Source organism: Alternaria rosae (genome assembly GCF_020736505.1).
Source record: "Alternaria rosae strain MPI-PUGE-AT-0040 chromosome Unknown BKA58scaffold_6, whole genome shotgun sequence".
Taxonomy (NCBI): domain Eukaryota; kingdom Fungi; phylum Ascomycota; class Dothideomycetes; order Pleosporales; family Pleosporaceae; genus Alternaria; species Alternaria rosae.
In genome coordinates, this window is record NW_025763575.1 from 141,744 (window position 1) to 158,323 (window position 16,580).

At 51.8% G+C, this 16,580-nt stretch overlaps 7 protein-coding genes across 7 annotated transcripts; 3 read left to right on the top strand and 4 right to left on the bottom strand.

Annotated features, from left to right (window-relative positions):
• Nucleotides 1–2: 2 nt before the first annotated feature.
• Nucleotides 3–1,902, bottom strand: BKA58DRAFT_469864 (liver carboxylesterase 1 precursor). The gene is made up of 3 exons (XM_046175164.1): nt 1,344–1,902; nt 1,189–1,291; nt 3–1,132 (listed from the first exon to the last, which is right to left on the bottom strand). The coding sequence occupies exons 1-3, from the start codon at nt 1,797–1,799 to the stop codon at nt 69–71; spliced, it is 1,623 nt and encodes a 540-aa protein (XP_046023868.1). The 5' UTR covers nt 1,800–1,902; the 3' UTR covers nt 3–68.
• Nucleotides 1,903–2,794: 892 nt separating this feature from the next.
• On the bottom strand, nt 2,795–5,208 carry BKA58DRAFT_362083 (quinate permease). Its single transcript, XM_046168801.1, has 4 exons — nt 4,653–5,208; nt 4,477–4,604; nt 3,763–4,422; nt 2,795–3,716 (listed from the first exon to the last, which is right to left on the bottom strand). Exons 1-4 carry the CDS (start codon nt 4,756–4,758, stop codon nt 2,991–2,993), a joined length of 1,620 nt encoding a protein of 539 aa, XP_046023869.1. The 5' UTR covers nt 4,759–5,208; the 3' UTR covers nt 2,795–2,990.
• A 1,884-nt stretch (nt 5,209–7,092) lies between these two features.
• BKA58DRAFT_316799 (uncharacterized protein) lies at nt 7,093–7,997 on the top strand (the record flags this gene model as incomplete). Its single annotated transcript, XM_046167593.1, has 2 exons — nt 7,093–7,718; nt 7,769–7,997. 2 exons carry the CDS (start codon nt 7,093–7,095, stop codon nt 7,995–7,997), a joined length of 855 nt encoding a protein of 284 aa, XP_046023870.1.
• Nucleotides 7,998–8,151: 154 nt separating this feature from the next.
• Nucleotides 8,152–10,350, bottom strand: BKA58DRAFT_186423 (amino acid/polyamine transporter I). Its single transcript, XM_046165494.1, has 3 exons — nt 9,935–10,350; nt 9,073–9,886; nt 8,152–9,012 (listed from the first exon to the last, which is right to left on the bottom strand). The coding sequence occupies exons 1-3, from the start codon at nt 10,267–10,269 to the stop codon at nt 8,581–8,583; spliced, it is 1,581 nt and encodes a 526-aa protein (XP_046023871.1). The 5' UTR covers nt 10,270–10,350; the 3' UTR covers nt 8,152–8,580.
• A 625-nt stretch (nt 10,351–10,975) lies between these two features.
• Nucleotides 10,976–12,837, top strand: BKA58DRAFT_186447 (uncharacterized protein). Its single transcript, XM_046165496.1, has one exon. It carries the CDS (start codon nt 10,997–10,999, stop codon nt 12,722–12,724), a length of 1,728 nt encoding a protein of 575 aa, XP_046023872.1. The 5' UTR covers nt 10,976–10,996; the 3' UTR covers nt 12,725–12,837.
• Nucleotides 12,838–12,896: 59 nt separating this feature from the next.
• Nucleotides 12,897–13,862, bottom strand: BKA58DRAFT_317966 (putative metallo-beta-lactamase domain protein; the record flags this gene model as incomplete). Its single annotated transcript, XM_046167654.1, has 2 exons — nt 12,897–13,327; nt 13,382–13,862. The coding sequence occupies 2 exons, from the start codon at nt 13,860–13,862 to the stop codon at nt 12,897–12,899; spliced, it is 912 nt and encodes a 303-aa protein (XP_046023873.1).
• Nucleotides 13,863–14,073: 211 nt separating this feature from the next.
• Nucleotides 14,074–15,953, top strand: BKA58DRAFT_186442 (Sulfide:quinone oxidoreductase mitochondrial precursor). Its single transcript, XM_046165495.1, has one exon. The coding sequence runs from the start codon at nt 14,550–14,552 to the stop codon at nt 15,903–15,905; it is 1,356 nt and encodes a 451-aa protein (XP_046023874.1). The 5' UTR covers nt 14,074–14,549; the 3' UTR covers nt 15,906–15,953.
• Nucleotides 15,954–16,580: the final 627 nt, after the last annotated feature.

Below are 16,580 nucleotides of genomic sequence, written 5' to 3' on the forward strand. Positions count from 1 at the left end.
AGCATATTAAACACGAGTAGTTTCTCATCGTACTCTACATAGCTGTTTTCGGAGTGCAACAACATCGTCTACTTGAAGGACAACCCCAGAAGATCTTCAACACCTGCATATAGCGGGCAAGCATAATCTGCCTCCAACAGTGGCCGAACAGTCACGCCACTACTTCCGTCTTTGCCCAACACACCCAACTCTTTGCCCAGCGCACTACCCACCTTAGGCCATCCAACGCCACCAGCGGGGTTCTTCGCAAAGTTCGCCCAAGTCTTCTGCATGAAAGTACTGAGTTGAATCTGCTGCTGCGTCGCAGTACCGAATTGATTCGAAAGCGGATACGTACCGAAGACCTCTGGAATCTCAGCAGTGTGATAGGCACCTGGATCGGGGAAAAGCGCAACCGAAGGAAAGACAGGCGTGAACTGGTATCGATAGGTTGTGCGACCAGAAATGGCGAGGTAGTTCGCTAGCCTGGCGGTCGTACATGTGAAGACTAAATCTGTGCCGAGCCTATCGGCTAAGTCGTAGAAATCTGTGATACCTTGTGCGGCATACGCCGCAACTATGGAGTCACGAACGGCTTGAGATGTGATGTTGTACTGACTGAAGAAGTTGTTCAAGGCGGTTTTACCGTCCGTTACACCGGCTACTGCCAGGAAGGCACGTGCTTCATTCAGATTCGTCCCTAGCATCGTTGGTACGTTGGCGAACTTCCCGGTGGATATGCTGAGTCTAACATCGGGGACAGATGTGCCATCGTTGTTGACAGGTGGGAACGCGAGCGAGTTCGGCTCGATGTATGCTTTGATGTCCTCGGCGGATACCTTGCGAAGGCAAGCGATGTCTGTGCAGCCAAAATGCAGCAATACCTGTTTGTAGTTGACTAGGCCGTTTCCGGGAAGTACCGCATTCTGAGACTCAAGGATAGCTGACGAGAATGGGAGTGGGCTGGGTGGGTTGGCCAGCAATTGCTTGACCGATTCGCCGCCTGCGGATTCACCAAAGATCATCACACGAGAAGGGTCGCCGCCAAATTGCGCAATGTTGTCTTGTACCCATTGCAGTGCAAATCGCTGGTCTAAAAAGCCAGCGTTCTGGGAGCCAAAGGGTATTTCGGGCGAGTTCGAGAAGCCAAAGACTAAGTTTGGCATGTTAGTCACAGAACTTCTGGACTTGGATGGTAGAGACACTCACTGTTTGTGCGATAGTTGATAGTGACTACAACGACGTCTTCGTTGATTGCCAGAGAGCTTCCGTCGTAAAATCCCAGTCCGCCGGTTCCGAAAGCTAAGTTACCCTATACGTGTGAACATGCTGTCGATTTCCATGAAAAGAAAGTGACTACATACTCCGAACAGCCAGAACATGACAGCCTTCTTGCTTGAAGATGTCACACCTGGCGGTGTATAGACATTGAGGTACAGACAATCTTCACTCTCCGCCGGTGGTGAAAAGGTGGGGTTGTTGAAGTACTCCATGGTCCTGGCACGAATATCGCCAGTGCCTGAGAACTGCTGAATACATGCTGGTTTGACCTTTTGAGCCTGTAGAGGACTAGACCATGGTGCAGCTGCCTCGGGCGGGGCGAAGCGTAGAGGAGGCGATTTCGCGAAAGGGACTCCCAGGTAGGCGTTCGCTGAGGCTGTCAATGATGGCTGGTTCGAGGGCTTGGTCGTGGTTCCTATGACGACACCAGAGGCAAGTGTGACCGTTGGCCCGTTTTCAACGGGCGCTGACAGGACTGTTGAGGCGAAAGAGCATAGTAAAAGCGCTTTGCTTACGGACGAAGCGATGTGCAACGTCATCGTGAAGGTATGGGATGCTTGGAAGTATAGGGTTGGAGAACACGCAAGACACTCAGATCATCCACTCCCATGTTGGGGAACAACCATTATAAGTCAAGATGACAGCACGCTAGGGTGATTTGATTTGGATGCTAGGCAGTCAGCACGATATCGATAGTGTACGTTTTGTCAGTGTTGTATGCAGATCATTTTCAGTCTTTGTTTAGCCTGAGCGATAGTCGATGCTGCTCCAGGGTTTAAGCATCTTCGGGGACATGATCTAGCCTATGATCGTGGAAGGAAGAACCGTCCACGACTCAAGCGAAAGCGAGAACGACAGCCTAAGCCCCAGCGTCTGGGGTCGTGGCTCCATATGATCGGCAGATAGCGCGCGCGAGCAGATGCAAGTGTCTATTTCCCCTGCGACAGATCTGGGTGCGGTCTACAAATCGCTTCCGGTGAGTTCCTCTTATAATCCGACCGCCAATCAGCTTGTAGACGATGCCTCGGCACAGCCCAAGCTCCCCTTTCGCCGTAGATCATCCGCTCGTTCAGCCAATCATTACACTCGGGTACCTCGGCAATTTTGCAGGCATCGGCCATCATCGAGGTACGGACGCGACTGTGGCTGTTGAACACCAGAAGCAATGGCTTCTCCGCATCTCGTCCGACTCATAGTGATCTCGATGGCCGTACTGTAGCGTGACGAGCCTGGCTATTGAATGCTGTAGTGGTAAGCTGCCATCAGAGCTTGTCGTGTTCTATCGGGGCAATGAGTGCGCTTGTGTCGATACTGGACATTGATACAGCGTGCTTTATACTCCTTCTGTGAAACTGCGCGGTCCTCGTCGTTTCGTATTGTTGTGTTACCAGAGCTGCAATGCAGGTGGCAGCTCCCCAGCTAGGGAATCTTGATCGGCGTCAAGCTATACTTATATAAGCCAAGATTCCTCCCTAGCCCGGAGGTATGTTGGATCAGTATCAAGCGAACGCTGTAACGAATCGACGAAGATGCACGTTGTGAGTCAGTATCAGAAGCCACTGCATCATATATCACAAGCGCCGAAAAGAGATCAGGAGTTTGAAGACGGAGTTGTTGATTGAATGCCGCGGAACAGGTCCATGCGCGTTCGCCGCCTTCTTCGGCGACAAGGGGATGAGGCCGAGCTATCGGCCATCATTGATCGCGCCCCCTCGTCGCCTTCATTCGTCTTATCTCTTTACTGTCTCAATCGTCTCAACACCGATATCCTTCTCATGTTCCATACCCTTATTCCTTGCAATGACTTCCTCCTCGGTCAAGATTGGCTTACCGCGAAGCTGCGCCCAAACAGCCTGGTGCATCGGCCTAAGGAAGAGGGCATCCATCTCTTCAAGACTGATACCTTTCGTCTCGGGTACGAAGAAGAAACTCCAGATGCCCATCGCGACTAAGATGGTTGCGAAGAAGAAGTAAGCGCCATAACCCAGATCTGAGATCATGTATGGGGTACTGCGGGCAATAATAAAAGAACCCAGCCAAGTATCCGCCGTCGTGAGGGACACACACAGCATACGGATGTCGAGTGGGAAGATTTCAGAGGCGTAAGTCCATGTGATGCCCTGCCATGTAGCGCAGATGATGAAGGCGTTGATGTAAACGCAGACCATCGCAAGGTAACCCCAGCCGTTGCGTGTCACATCACCTCTCAAAGCAGCTCCAGCTGGATCAGCCTTCATAACATAGCCGCCGATGTACCACATGGGAATGCAACCAAGCGCAGCTCCCCAGATAAGGCCCTTACGACGACCAACCTTCTCGACAACGATGAAGGTAAAGGTAAACATGCCGAGTGTCTTTGCGATGCCGTAGAATCCAGTAGAGAAGAGCTTCAGTGATGTTCCAGAGATACCGAGTGTCTCGAAGATGCGAGGTGCGTAGTAAGTGATGATGTTGACCTGACAGATTAGCCTCTATCGTGCCGTGCAGATGGTATATACTTACACCAGTGAAGGACTGGAGGAACATGAGCGCAAGACCAATGGCCATGCGGTTACGCACACCCTTCTGGAATAGCTTCATGAACTGTTGCTTCTTGCTCTGGCGATTCGCGCTACGTCGTTCGACTTGCGCGCGAATCTCGCTCATTTCGTGCTGGATGTACGCATGTGATTCGTCGAGGCACCGAATCTTACACAAGATGCGTTCTGCGCCTTCAAAGTTGTCCTTCTTTGCTAGGTATCGAGGCGACTCAGGGCACCATGCGACACCGAGAAGCAAGAGCAGACCGGGAATGAGCTGGATCGCAAGAGGAACGATCCATTGCGTCTGGCCTTCGACGCTAATGGTCTGGTCACAAGCATAATTGATCCAGAAGCCTAGCATACCTCCACCTTGAGAAGCAATTTCGAAGATACCGACCAATCTGCCACGGATGGAAGGCGGTGCTGTTTCAGAGATGTAGACAGGGACGACCATACTTGATGCGCCAATACCTAGACCTGCCACAGCTCGACCGCCGTAGATCATATTGAGACTACCTTGAGAGGCAGTCATGAGTGTGCCGCCAAGCAGGAATACCGCGGACGCAAATATCATAGTCTTTTTTCGCCCAATGCGTTCCGCGAAGGGGAAAGCGATGAGCGCTCCGAAGAAGCATCCTGCCTGCTCTTTGTCAGTCCGTGACCACTTTACAGCAGCTCAGTTCCAGGAACGTACCTGGAAAGTAGAAACGATATTGCCTTGAATTGTGTCACGGTTGCTCTTCGCGATGTCGTTCATGCCAAAGTCACGAATGAAGGATTCGAGGGCCATAGTCCCGCCAATAACGGCTGTATCGTAACCCACTATCTCGACATTAGATTTCAGACCCGAATAATTCCAATGTGACTTACTAGCTAGCGCAGACATCGAGGCGATGAGTGCGATGAGGTGGATCCGCCAGTTGCGGACCTCTGGCGGGTCCAGAGTACCGGATGCATGAGTGTTAAAGCAACCCATATGTTGGTTTAAGATTTGGTGAAATTGATCGTAAGATTAATGAATAGATTATGGTTTCTAGCCTGATTATGAGTATTCCGAGCGAAGGGTGTGTGCCTTCTTATGCCTGGTGCCTCGTTTCGAAGGCCTCATCGCCGAGCCATCCTTCATGATGCTACCTCGCCATCACTACAGTCATACCCCGCGGGGAAACTGCACAAGGACTAGCATCGTCCCATGTTTACCGCAACACCTGCTATTCCAAGCTATTTCTCGGATCATCGTAGCGAATCTGGGGAAGGGTCCACTTGGCAGTCGACAAGGTCAAGCCTTACCCTATGGTTGGCATCTGGGGTCGCGATATTTCATAGGCAGAGAGCCGCATGGAGGATGTACACAAGGCACTTGGCGGCCGACCGTTATCGACGGTATGGGTGATGAAGCTTGACAGAACAGTGGGCGCCGGTAGCGTGTGCGGGGTAAAGCGGGTCGGAGGAAAATCTGTGCCCGTGGCGGACCTCCATGCCTTTTTCGACCTTGCATCTGCTGACATGGTACCTTCACCTCCACCAAACTACCATCGGACAACTCGAGCAGTAGACATGTACGCCGTATGAAAATTGCGTGCGCGTACGACAGAACCCTGGAACCACGGTGTGTAACATCCGTCTCCACGGACGACAGTAGAATGCCGCATCACAGCTGCAGAGTATCAGACTACACCTGGGCATGCTCGCGCTCCGCTGGCACGTGGCAGGATGAATATTTCCGCCCCAAGATACCAAGCCCTGGCACAGCCTCTCTTGACATGCACAAGATGACGGAGCCGCCGTATACGATAAAATTGCGGGACGGTCCATCGCACCTGGGCGCGGCGGCAAGTCGCTTAACTCGCTACTGTCAGCAGCGATAACATGTTTGGCTGGCTATAGCATGTTCTACACTTCACAAGAGTATTGGCATGTTCATTTGGACTACACTAGGGTAAGACCGCGGCCGGCAACGTATCTGACGTCTCGCAAAGACGATGTTTGTCATCCTATTGAGAAACATGCGACATCGCAAACAAGGTGGCGATGCTGGAGTGCGGCGTTCGTATCTGTCTGGTCATCTTCGGAGACATCGGAACCCCCTAACCCAATCCTGGTGCATGGTAAGAATGTGAATGGAGAGTTATCGCTCCTGGCCTCGCGGAGGTGAATCAGGCAGTGATTGTGGAATTACGTGACACCAGCGTTTGGTGGTGCAAGGTTTGTCTGATCTTTCAGCCGGAATTCCCTTCGCCATCATTTAATTGGAAGAATTAGCCATTGTCTATATTGTTTGTATTGCAGGGGTTGTAAGTGGCTAATTGCCTATAGGTTATTGTATAGGTCATCGCAGTGCAGGGTACCTAGCGCACAAAGCTGTCATTTGAAGGAAATTTCAGCAACTTTGATATTTGACCGACTCAGCACCTTCTTCAGCTGCACACCCAAAATCGACTTGCACACACCACTATACCAGACTGCACGCGATGGCTACTGATACCGTTGCACCTACGAACCTGTATGGATCCCCGGGAGTCTGAAATACCATCTACAAAAACACCAACATAACCCACTCCAGTTCGAACATCATACTTAGGTTGTATAGTCTTGTTCATCAGGAGCGAATGCTCATCGGCTATGCGAAGCGATGGCGATCGCTAGAGACTTTCTACAACGACGACAGTGATTATCGCGAGCGTTCAGGCTGGATACAGAGCGAGCGCTCGAAAGTCAAGCGGGAAAACAGTTCGGAGTGCGACACCCACAATTCTTTCACCTCCCACAAGAACTGCAAAGCCATGTACGCATTATTTCCAAGAGTACTAAGAGACATGGTGTATATATACGTCACATCAGACATAGTGGCTGTCTGCACAGAGCCTGAACAAGGCACCACAGAAGAGCCAGGCCCCTCGTTCAGGTCTTCTTCGTTGCGCTTCATAGCGGAGCATTGGCATTCTCCCTCCCAGTGCGCCCTAGGTGAAATCAAGTTTTGATATGTAGTCATGGGCCTTGAAGACTACTGCGTTGAGTAATAGGCGTAATGGACAATTGTGGTCAAAGGTGACAAAATCTTGGAGAGCAAGCGGTGCACGTGGTTGGCACCAAACCGGAAAGGCTAGTTAGTAAGCGGGGTAGCTGCGGGAGGGGGCCTAGGCCCAAGCTCCTGCCGCTCCCGCCAGATCTCCAGGTACTCTCCCACTGCGCTTCCTCCATGCTAATAACACCTGCCACACGAGCATTACGACCACTCCGAACACTCATGACGAGCGCATATTACCTCGCAAGACCTTTGTCATCCCGGTCACGAAGCGCATCACCCAAAATGGCCGACACACTATCTCTCGACGAGATCCCCACCCTCACCTTGCTCTACAAGCTAAAGAAGATTGTGCCAAGCGGAGACAAGGTCCAGTCGACATACAATGCGTCCGCTACCCTCAACGACAAGATCAGTGTCATTCGACAAGATATCACAACCCTAGCCATCGACGCCATCGTCAACGCCGCGAATACTTCCCTTCTAGGTGGTGGAGGCGTAGATGGCGCCATCCATCGCGCAGCTGGGCCCGGCTTATTAGAAGAGTGCGAGACGCTGGACGGCTGCGAGACAGGCAGTGCCAAGATCACAGATGGCTACGAACTGCCTAGCAAGAAGGTTATCCATGCCGTTGGACCGATATACTGGAAAGAGGGTTCGCGCTCAGCAGAACTACTATCCGGCTGCTATCGTACAAGTTTGGAGCTAGCAGTCGAGAACGGTTGCAAGAGCATCGCATTCTCAGCTTTAAGCACTGGCGTCTACGGCTACCCCAGTGGTGAGGCTAGCACAGTCGCGCTCGAGACGGTGCGGAAGTTCCTTGAAGAGGAGGGTAAGGCGGACAAGCTTGACCGCGTCATATTCTGTAATTTCCTCCAAAAAGATGAGGACGCGTACTTCAAGAACATCCCGTAAGTCTCAGCCGTCATCAGTCTCACTCCATACACTGACGTAGACCTAGTGACTACTTCCCGCCGGTTGACTCTGACCCCAAAGCGCAAGAGGAACAGTCTACCGAACCCTCCGAACTCGCATCGCAACTTCCAGACGCCCCGACGGCCGACCCTAAAGATACCGACGATGCTCAACAGCCGTCTCCAAAGAAGCAAAAGATCACCGACACCGACGATGACTTTGTGGTAGTCGAGAAAGATGACGTCAGAGAGGATAAGGCTAAGCCTGAGCTCTGATACAACTTCCCATTGATGCGATAATGACAGTGAAGGCTTATGAGTTCTTGGATCGACTTACGTCGGTCAATGTTATGGTTTGGGCATACTGGGCGTTTGATTATTGGGCGTGGGAGGCTTATACCCTGGATACGAGTGATGAACGAACCACATTGATTCTCATCAATTGAATAACATACACGCTCAGTCGTGTCTAGCTCTTTGCGAAATTGCTGTCTCTTCACTTGGTGACAGACTAATTTCCCCCGAGTCCATCCACCATTCACTGACGGATGTGTTAGAGCACTTCAGCTGCGTGTGCTTGCATAGGGTGCTACTTCACCAGGACGTAGAAATTGCAGTCGAAGCGAGTCAGACTCTTTCAATCACAATTCCGCTTCCACTACACCTCGAACCAGATAGGTGTCACGCCGAAACCGCATAGGTTTTCCACATGCGCAGTGCTATCAATGTCTCGTTAGCTACATACTGGGTAGAGCGCGCCACCGAATCGCCCTTCTGGAGCTGTCGAAAGCAAGCCCGAGATGACTATAATCAGACTATAAGGTTCAGTTCAGTTCTTGTCCGTAAGAGTGACATTCAGTCATGCCATCCGCACGTATTTGACCGGTCCAACGTACGCGTGTCTTCCACGAAGAATGTAGTACAGTATAGCGAAGAGAACGACAATTCCATATCCCAGGACCGCCCAATTCATATCTGTTACTGTTGGTCGAGGGCCGACGGGAAAAAAGCAAAAGACCCAAGCAAACAGCAGGAACAGTACAGCAATGATGTTGATCGGTAATCCTAGTCTTCCCAGATCGAACTTGGACGGCAGAAGCGGTTCACCTCTTATACGCTTCAGGGCAACACACGAGATCGTGATCAGGTACGAGGTCAGCATCGAAGCTACACCCAGGGAAATGACCTGCATGAATGCGACGGTGGAGCCAAGGTTGATACACGAGAGGATTACGATGAAAACGACTGTTATGTATGTCGAGTTGATCGGTACTTCGCGCTTTGTTGATACCTATCACGTGTCAGCATTCGATCGAAATGATCGAGGTGGGAAAGACGGCTTTCTACGAACCTTGCTGAATACGCGAGCAAATGGCACGCCATTGTCGCGAGCGAAGGCGAACACCTGACGTGAACTTGCAGCCATAACAGCAACGCAAGCGAATATTGCAATGACCAGCATCAAGACCGTAAGTGCAGTCGCGCCGCCTACCGACTTGGTCGTGTCGACGAAGACCTGGATGAAAGGCGTGCCAAGCGGCGTCGTAAGTACAGAGACTGTATCAGTGACGCAGAAGCAGAACGTGATTGCCATGATCCAACCGAGCAACCCGTTACCGAGCCACGTCCACATCATAGCGCGCGGAATTACATGAGCGGCATCGCGTACCTCTTCCGCCATGTGTGCTCCCGCTTCAACGCCAACGAAAGTGCTGGTAGCGCTCGTGAGACCGAGGATCACCGCCAGTGGAAGATTTCCCCACATCATGTTGTCCTGGAAGAGCGTGAAAATATCGCTGGAAGAGTGGCTTCTGTCGCTCATGACCCAGAGTGGAATGACGACAGCGAAGAACCCAGTAACGTGGAGTATGACGACACCTCCTTCTACTAAAGGTAGATGTTGAGAGAGATATGTGTTGAACACCAAACACACAGCTAGAACAGCCCAGATGAGGAGCGTTCCGTGCCACGCTTTCGGAATGTACGATGGATTGTTCAAGATAATGAGGCCCTGTATCTGCTTGCCGGCAAGATACGAGACCGTCGCTGCGCCGGTTTGCCAACCTAGAACCCCTAGCCAGCCTACCAGATAGCTGAGAAACTTCTGGCAGCTTGGTGGTGCGAACTCTGATACCCAGTGGTATTGGCCGCCAGCGGTCGGCGCCCTGCTAAAAGTGAGCACGTATCATTGAAGTGGATCATAATATACCCACATCGATGCCATCTCAGCCAGCGAAGCGACAACAAAACCAAACCCAATCATGACGATGAAGTATCCCCAGATAAGCCCTGCTGTTCCGCCGTTGGCGAGGGCAAAGACGGATGTGGCAAGAATCGTCTCCCAAGTCGATAAAAGAACTATGCAGAATCCTAGGATCGTGATAGAACGGAAGTTTCGCCGGGTTTCTTGCGTCTTTCCCATCCGGTGCATGTCATGGGCATCCGCCGTAGTTGCGTCCTTCTCAGCCGTGTTATGATCCCGGCTTCGATCGTCGAACACATCTTGACGTCCCGCAATATGCGCTTCTGCGGACTTGCTAGAGCCCATGATGTCGGGGAATTAAAAAGCGAGCACGAGACCGTATGGCGTGAGGCCGAACGAGATAGTGAGCGTCCATCTCGTGCGTAGACGTCTTCTTATGCTCGAGCTGTGATGCGCTTATTTCCTAGCCGACTTACGCCCTACATATCCATATGGTAGCTCAATGAATTCAATGCATGCGCTTTGCTACAAAGATGAGTTTGCGTACCGCTGCTGCAGTGTCAATTAACCAGGTTGCGACCCAGCGCATGTCATTGGCAGATGCTGGGCGCACAGTAAGCAGCGATAGCTGTCGTCGTACAGTGCATATCGCACTACCGAAAAGCATATGGACTATGCCGTCTGTGCTGACGGGTAGCCGTAGGTATGCCTTACGATGCAGGCAATCTGCTATCGGAGAGATCATTGGTAGGCAACATGCTGTGATCGGCCTATCTGCAACCGTGTCGCACATGTGGAGATCTGGATGCTCGTGCCCATCGGTCAGAAACTCGACGACCTGCAGCGAGACGATGATTCAAAGGTCGTGATAGCAGTCGAGGCCGTCTGTGCTGTGTGAGAGGCCGTTGAGCTTTGGAGAGACCTCGGGATGATTAGAAGGCAGGTGCCGCTTGCGCCACCTGGGCGGCCAAGAAAGGCTAGCTCGTGACGCGGTCTTAGCGTCGTCGGGGTCTTCGCGTCGCTCTTTCAACTGGAAACATTCTCATTCTACAACAAGCTGACGACGATTCGAATGCCTCTTTCCGAGTCGAGAACCCATGCTCGACCAGCCCCACTCGCATGTCTGGAGTGTCGGCGCTCCCATATCAAGTGCAATGGAACCCAACCCATCTGCGGGCGTTGCCAGACTCGTGGTTTCGCATGCACTTACAAGCGTTCTGGACGAGGTCGCCGACGTGGCATAACGCGCCCGGATACTGATGAGCAGCCGACATTGTCTCACACCGTACCAGCTCCTTCTGATTCGGTTGCACAGCCCGTTGGTGCACAAGCGCTCTCTTGTACGCCGTCTGCAGCGCAATGGCTTCCTCTTGACAGTGCCGCCGCTTCACCAAACCCTGCCTTACTGCGGCGTACACAACCAACCAGTCCGCCAGACCTAAACGTCGCGTGGACTGACGACGAGCAACTGGTAAATCTTTACTATCTCAACTTCCACGCGAGCCACCCAATCCTGCTACCAAGGCACATGTATTGGCAACATGGATACCCTCGTTACCTGAAAGCGGTAGTTCATCTCATAGGTGGCCGCTTCTCACACACTGTCGCGCTAGACGAGTTGCGTGAGAGCGTGACGCGAGAATTTGCTCAAAGCGAGGAAGATACAGTCGAGATGGTGCAAGCAGGGCTTCTCAACACCATTACCCTATTCGCAGAGAATTCCACGGATCAAGGGCAAAGGATGCTTGACTCTACGATTGAACTGGCTTTGCGACTTGGCATGCACCAACGGAGCTTCGCTCCGACGCATGCTGGTGATCTGACTGTGCTGGAAGAGAGCATGAGGAGGACCTGGTACGAACTGTATGTGATTGACGGCTGCATTGCCGCATTGCAGCGGAAGTCCACATTCAAAACCAACACGGTGAATGCCGACGTGCTTTTGCCATGCGACGATTTTACTTACGAAGCCGGAATGTGCTTCATGCCAGCAACTATGGCTGAGTTCCATGGCAACGTCTTCGCCGAAGAGGAAAAGGTCTTCTCGTCCTCCTGCTACCGCATAGAAGCTGTACGCCTCCTTGGGCGAGTTTTGACTATCACCGGAAAGCACGGAGTGGATCGAGATCTTGTGCAGGCCGTTGATAATGCGCTTGCTGCTTTCCTATATCACTTGCCTCGTTCTAAGAGCGAAGCGGAGATATCAAATACCTTCGGTGATCTGGACGAACTCATGTTCCAAGCGCACACGATCATCCAATGGAGCACCATCCTCGTACATTATCCGAGAGGGGATTTGATGTCTTCTGACCTCTTAACGCAAGATGTGCTTGGAGCCAACTGTACCAAACTCCTTTGTCCTTGCAATCGCCAGCACATCCACTCAGTCAAAGCCGTCGAAGCCTCCAAGACTATAGCTATGTTAGCCGCGCTACGCACCCCAACACAAAAACACACTCCATTATTTGTATACCCTTTGGCTCTCGCTGCTGTAGTTCAGCTGTCCATAGGCGCAATGCACGACAAAAGCTCTCGACGCTGCCTGGATCAGCATGGCGATCGAGTCAAACTGCTGCTAGGTATACTCAAGTCGATGAGCCGCCAATGGTCGGCTGCTGGAATCGTGCTACGTACTCTAAAGCGGGTGGCTTCCGTAGTGTTCCGCAGTCCTTCCGTCGATTCACCATCCAGCGCAGTAACCCCTCCAGCCACGTCGATGGATAACGTTACTTTCCCAGAATTTGACCTCCAGGATCTGTACGGGATTGTGGGCCTCGACAACAATACATTGGGTATCTGATGTACTCACTTTCGCCCTCCAACTTCACTTCAACCATTCGGTCGAGCTTGCAAGGACGCATCGATCGCTTCATCTGCGCGAACCAAATTGGAAAAGATCGTTGTGCTGTGTATATACCCTCTAACATTGTCCCCGCCTACATGGTGCTTGGACCTGCCTAGAGGAGAGTTGCTCATCGCCGCTCAGTCCCAGTCTCCCATGACCCTTCCTTCATCTTAATCGGAAGATGCATCAAAAGCTCGCCACTTGGTGTCGGCAGAGGAAGTCTACCAGCGCGTATGTTGATCTGCAAAGACGGGTGCAGCAGCTTCGGCGCGTTCAGACTCGCATCGCGTTCTTCTCGCAGGATTCGGAATTCGTCCTCCGCATGGTTCGCGAGATGTCTGTTCTTCTCCTTGTGATCCCGTACAGTCATCCAAGGCACGGCCTCGCATCGTTGCGGACACGCTGGATAGTCATGCCCTGTCCAAATCTTGGTTTCGTCCGGTAATTTCAAAAGCTTTTGTGCTGAAGCATACAGACTCTTTGCACTCCCACCCGGAAAATCACATCGTGCAGTGCCGATGTCAGCATGGAAAATTGAATCGCCGCAGAACACATTGCCTTTCACAGTGTTAGTATTGAGAGGAAATGTAGATCGCTAGAGCGAGCACTTACTGCCGACCTGGTAACCGATATGATCTGGTGTATGACCTGGAAGATGAAGGACCTTCACCCTCAAACTCCCAACCTCGAACATCTCATCATCTTCGAAAAGATGATCGAACGCGTTTTCGTACTCAGCAGCTGGAACACCATACTTCACAGCAAATCGTTCCTGAACCTCCCGAATTCGTTTTCCAATGCAGATGGGTGGTTTAAAACTTTGCCGTGATGAAAGACGCTGCTGGAGATAAGAAGCTGCTGTCAAGTGGTCGGCATGTGCATGCGTTTCCAGTATCTTCTCGATGTAGTACCCGCCTCCCAAGGCCGTAGCCAATAGATCATCAGCTGTCTGGGTACTGATGGTCTGGGTATGCGCGTCATAGTCGAGCACCGGATCGATGATGACGGCCTTCTTGGACGAAGGGTCTGCTACAACATATTGCCATGTTCCTGTCTTCTCCTCAAACAAGCTGTGTATTGCGAGCGGGGACATAATGGCTTGGGTGCTGTAAGCTGATCGGTTTCGGGCTTCCCGCCGGATCTGTGGATTTGGACTGGTCAGGTTGGTAATGATGCAGCCTGTCCAGCTTGCGTAGTTCGGTAAACGTGGCAAGCTGACTGTCCCTCGTGATATGCGTCCGGGTATCGCAAAAGCTCGATAACTAATCGATCGGTGCTTTTGGTCCCCGATATGGACCTTCGGGGTGTTGTGAGACGAATTCGGCGATTGCCAATGTGCCTGGATGCGCGCAGATGATCGTAGATTCTTCATATCCTGGGATGGGATGATCAATTTTCTTTGTGCATGAGCGGCTACTCGTTCATTACCTCCTCCGCTTCGTCTTAAGTATATACCAATTTCGGGGAGCTGACTGTGCCCAGGTGGTGCCACCTTGATGCAGGGTTCGGCGTCTAGAACGGCGACAACTCTCCTCGTTGATCGGCGACATGGCAACGCTCTTTTTGATGAACCGTTCGCTCTCTTGCTATTCTTATGGCTTATGAATAATCATATCGTGCGCCGTTCACAAATTGCAAAATCGCAAGGAATCACTTCAGGGCTGATTCACGGTTGTTCGAGCGAGGACAGCAATCATTCAGAGTTCTTCCCGATTTACTATTTACTCACACCTCAACACGATCATCAGCATCTACAGGCATAGCGAATTACTCACCCGAAATGCATGCATCAAGCTACCGCCTCACATCGACGTCGCTCCGGACTGCGCTCGCCACACAAAGTCGGCTAGCTGTACGGAGCCTCGCTACTGCCTCACCTGTGACCATTACATCAAGACATCACAGAGTTCTTGTCATTGGAAACGGTTCAGCCGGTGTGGCAGTCAGCCATCAACTGTTACATAAAGGACGCTTCAAAGAGGGCGACATTGCGGTTGTCGATCCGAGCACCTGGCATCATTACCAACCGGGCTGGACGTTGGTGGGCGGCGGCTTGAGCAACAAGGAACAGTTTAACAGGCCGATGAGCGAGCTTGTAGCGTCTGGGACTAAGTTTTATAACGACCATGTCGCGGCCATTGATCCGCAAGACAACCATGTGTCGTTACGAGGTGGTGACAAAGTCCAATACGACCACCTTGTCATCGCCCCAGGCATTAAAGTCGATTACGACGGCATCAAAGGTCTAAGCGAAGCAATATCCAACCCTGATAGCCTCGTAGCGTCCATATACAGCTACGACCACTGCGACAAAGTGTTTCAAAACATTCAGCGCTTCAAGAAAGGCTCCGCCATCTTCACCCAGCCTTCCGGTGTAGTAAAATGTGCAGGCGCACCCCAAAAGATCATGTGGCTCGCAATGGATCACTGGAGACGAGCAGGCCTCTACAGCAACGATCCCGAGAAAAGTGCTATTGACATGACTTTCGCTACTGGTCTTCCTACCATGTTCGGCGTACCCAAGTACAGCGTCAAACTGGACGAGATGCGAACAGAGAGAGGAGTCACAGGCCTCTTCGAACATAATCTCGTCGCGATCAACGGGAATACGGCGACATTCGAACGCCCGAACGGCGAGCAGCCCGTACACCAGCACTTCGAGTACCTCCATGTTGCGCCCAGGAACATACCGCACGCCTTTGTGAAAGAAAGCGGATTGAGCAACGATGCGGGATACGTAGATGTGGATCAGTATTCTCTCCGGCACAAGAAGTTCAAGAACGTGTGGTCTCTCGGCGATGCAGCGAGTCTTCCCACATCGAAAACAGTCGCTGCAATCACGTCCCAAGCGCCAATTCTCACCCGGAATCTCCTGCTTACCATGGATGGCAAGGAGCCAGAATCCGCATACGATGGATATACTTCATGTCCGCTTCTGACCGGTGACAAGAAGGTGCTTCTTGCTGAGTTCAAATACGGTGGTGTGCCTAAAGAGACGTTCAACACGTGGCTTGGTATCGATCAGGCGGTGCCGAGACGTGCGTTCTACCATCTGAAGAAAGACTTCTTTCCTTGGGTTTATGATCGATTTCATGTGAAGGGGCGGTGGGGTGGACCGAGTGGCTGGATCAGGTAGCTTTGGATAAGTGTTGAAAAGTGTTGCGATGTGTCTTTTCGAAGGATTGATCCTCTGCATGAAAGTGTTGGATAACATATCGTATGTATTGGCAGGGCTATATTAGCAATAGCGCGGAGTCGGCGCAAAGAGTGACTTTGGCGTGTTCATCCTTGTGTTCGCTGGTGTTGATGAATCCCTTGCTATCGTTGAATAAGGGGCGGTATGTGCATGGGTGATTATTACGAAGAACCCATGGACGCGTGAGATGTCGATGGTTTGGTCTGGAGGGCTGACGCGTATTGGCGGGATAGCACGCTAGGGGCCGAAGTAGTTTAGCACATGCTATGACGTAGGCGAGCAGGGTGCGTTTGACAATAGGGCGCGCGACATTGAGATATGTATAACCACAACCCAAGCCACTCTTTCCTCTGCTACTGTCAGCCCAAATCATGTACGCGTTACATCCCACTCCGACTATTGCAATCGGTTCCGATTACCCAACACCATGACTACGAAACCCTCTCGGATCCTTTGCCGGACTTTCGTCGGTCATGCATTTGCCATGTTAGAGGCCTGTCGCTCTTATCACGGCATGTCCGAGTCTTGGAGACGAGGAACAATCGGCACATGGCGCTAAGCCTCTGGTATAACGTTGCTTCTGTTGCGCAGGTCTTCGAACTGGATTTCCCTTGG

What these genes read in the sequence shown, in the direction of transcription:
- BKA58DRAFT_469864 (XM_046175164.1), bottom strand. Translation starts at nt 1,799, where the DNA reads ATGACGTTGCACATCGCTTCGTCCGTAAGCAAAGCGCTTTTACTATGC. An exon ending in TCATGTTCTGGCTGTTCGGA is followed by an intron (nt 1,292 to 1,343) that starts GTATGTAGTCAC and finishes TCACACGTATAG; the next exon opens with GGTAACTTAGCTTTCGGAAC. An exon ending in TATCAACTATCGCACAAACA is followed by an intron (nt 1,133 to 1,188) that starts GTGAGTGTCTCT and finishes TGCCAAACTTAG; the next exon opens with TCTTTGGCTTCTCGAACTCG.
- BKA58DRAFT_362083 (XM_046168801.1), bottom strand. Translation starts at nt 4,758, where the DNA reads ATGGGTTGCTTTAACACTCATGCATCCGGTACTCTGGACCCGCCAGAG. An exon ending in ATATCGTTTCTACTTTCCAG is followed by an intron (nt 4,423 to 4,476) that starts GTACGTTCCTGG and finishes GACAAAGAGCAG; the next exon opens with GCAGGATGCTTCTTCGGAGC. An exon ending in TCCTCCAGTCCTTCACTGGT is followed by an intron (nt 3,717 to 3,762) that starts GTAAGTATATAC and finishes CTAATCTGTCAG; the next exon opens with GTCAACATCATCACTTACTA.
- BKA58DRAFT_186423 (XM_046165494.1), bottom strand. Translation starts at nt 10,269, where the DNA reads ATGGGCTCTAGCAAGTCCGCAGAAGCGCATATTGCGGGACGTCAAGAT. An exon ending in CTGGCTGAGATGGCATCGAT is followed by an intron (nt 9,887 to 9,934) that starts GTGGGTATATTA and finishes CACTTTTAGCAG; the next exon opens with GGCGCCGACCGCTGGCGGCC. An exon ending in TTGCTCGCGTATTCAGCAAG is followed by an intron (nt 9,013 to 9,072) that starts GTTCGTAGAAAG and finishes GACACGTGATAG; the next exon opens with GTATCAACAAAGCGCGAAGT.
- BKA58DRAFT_186447 (XM_046165496.1), top strand. Translation starts at nt 10,997, where the DNA reads ATGCCTCTTTCCGAGTCGAGAACCCATGCTCGACCAGCCCCACTCGCA.
- BKA58DRAFT_186442 (XM_046165495.1), top strand. Translation starts at nt 14,550, where the DNA reads ATGCATGCATCAAGCTACCGCCTCACATCGACGTCGCTCCGGACTGCG.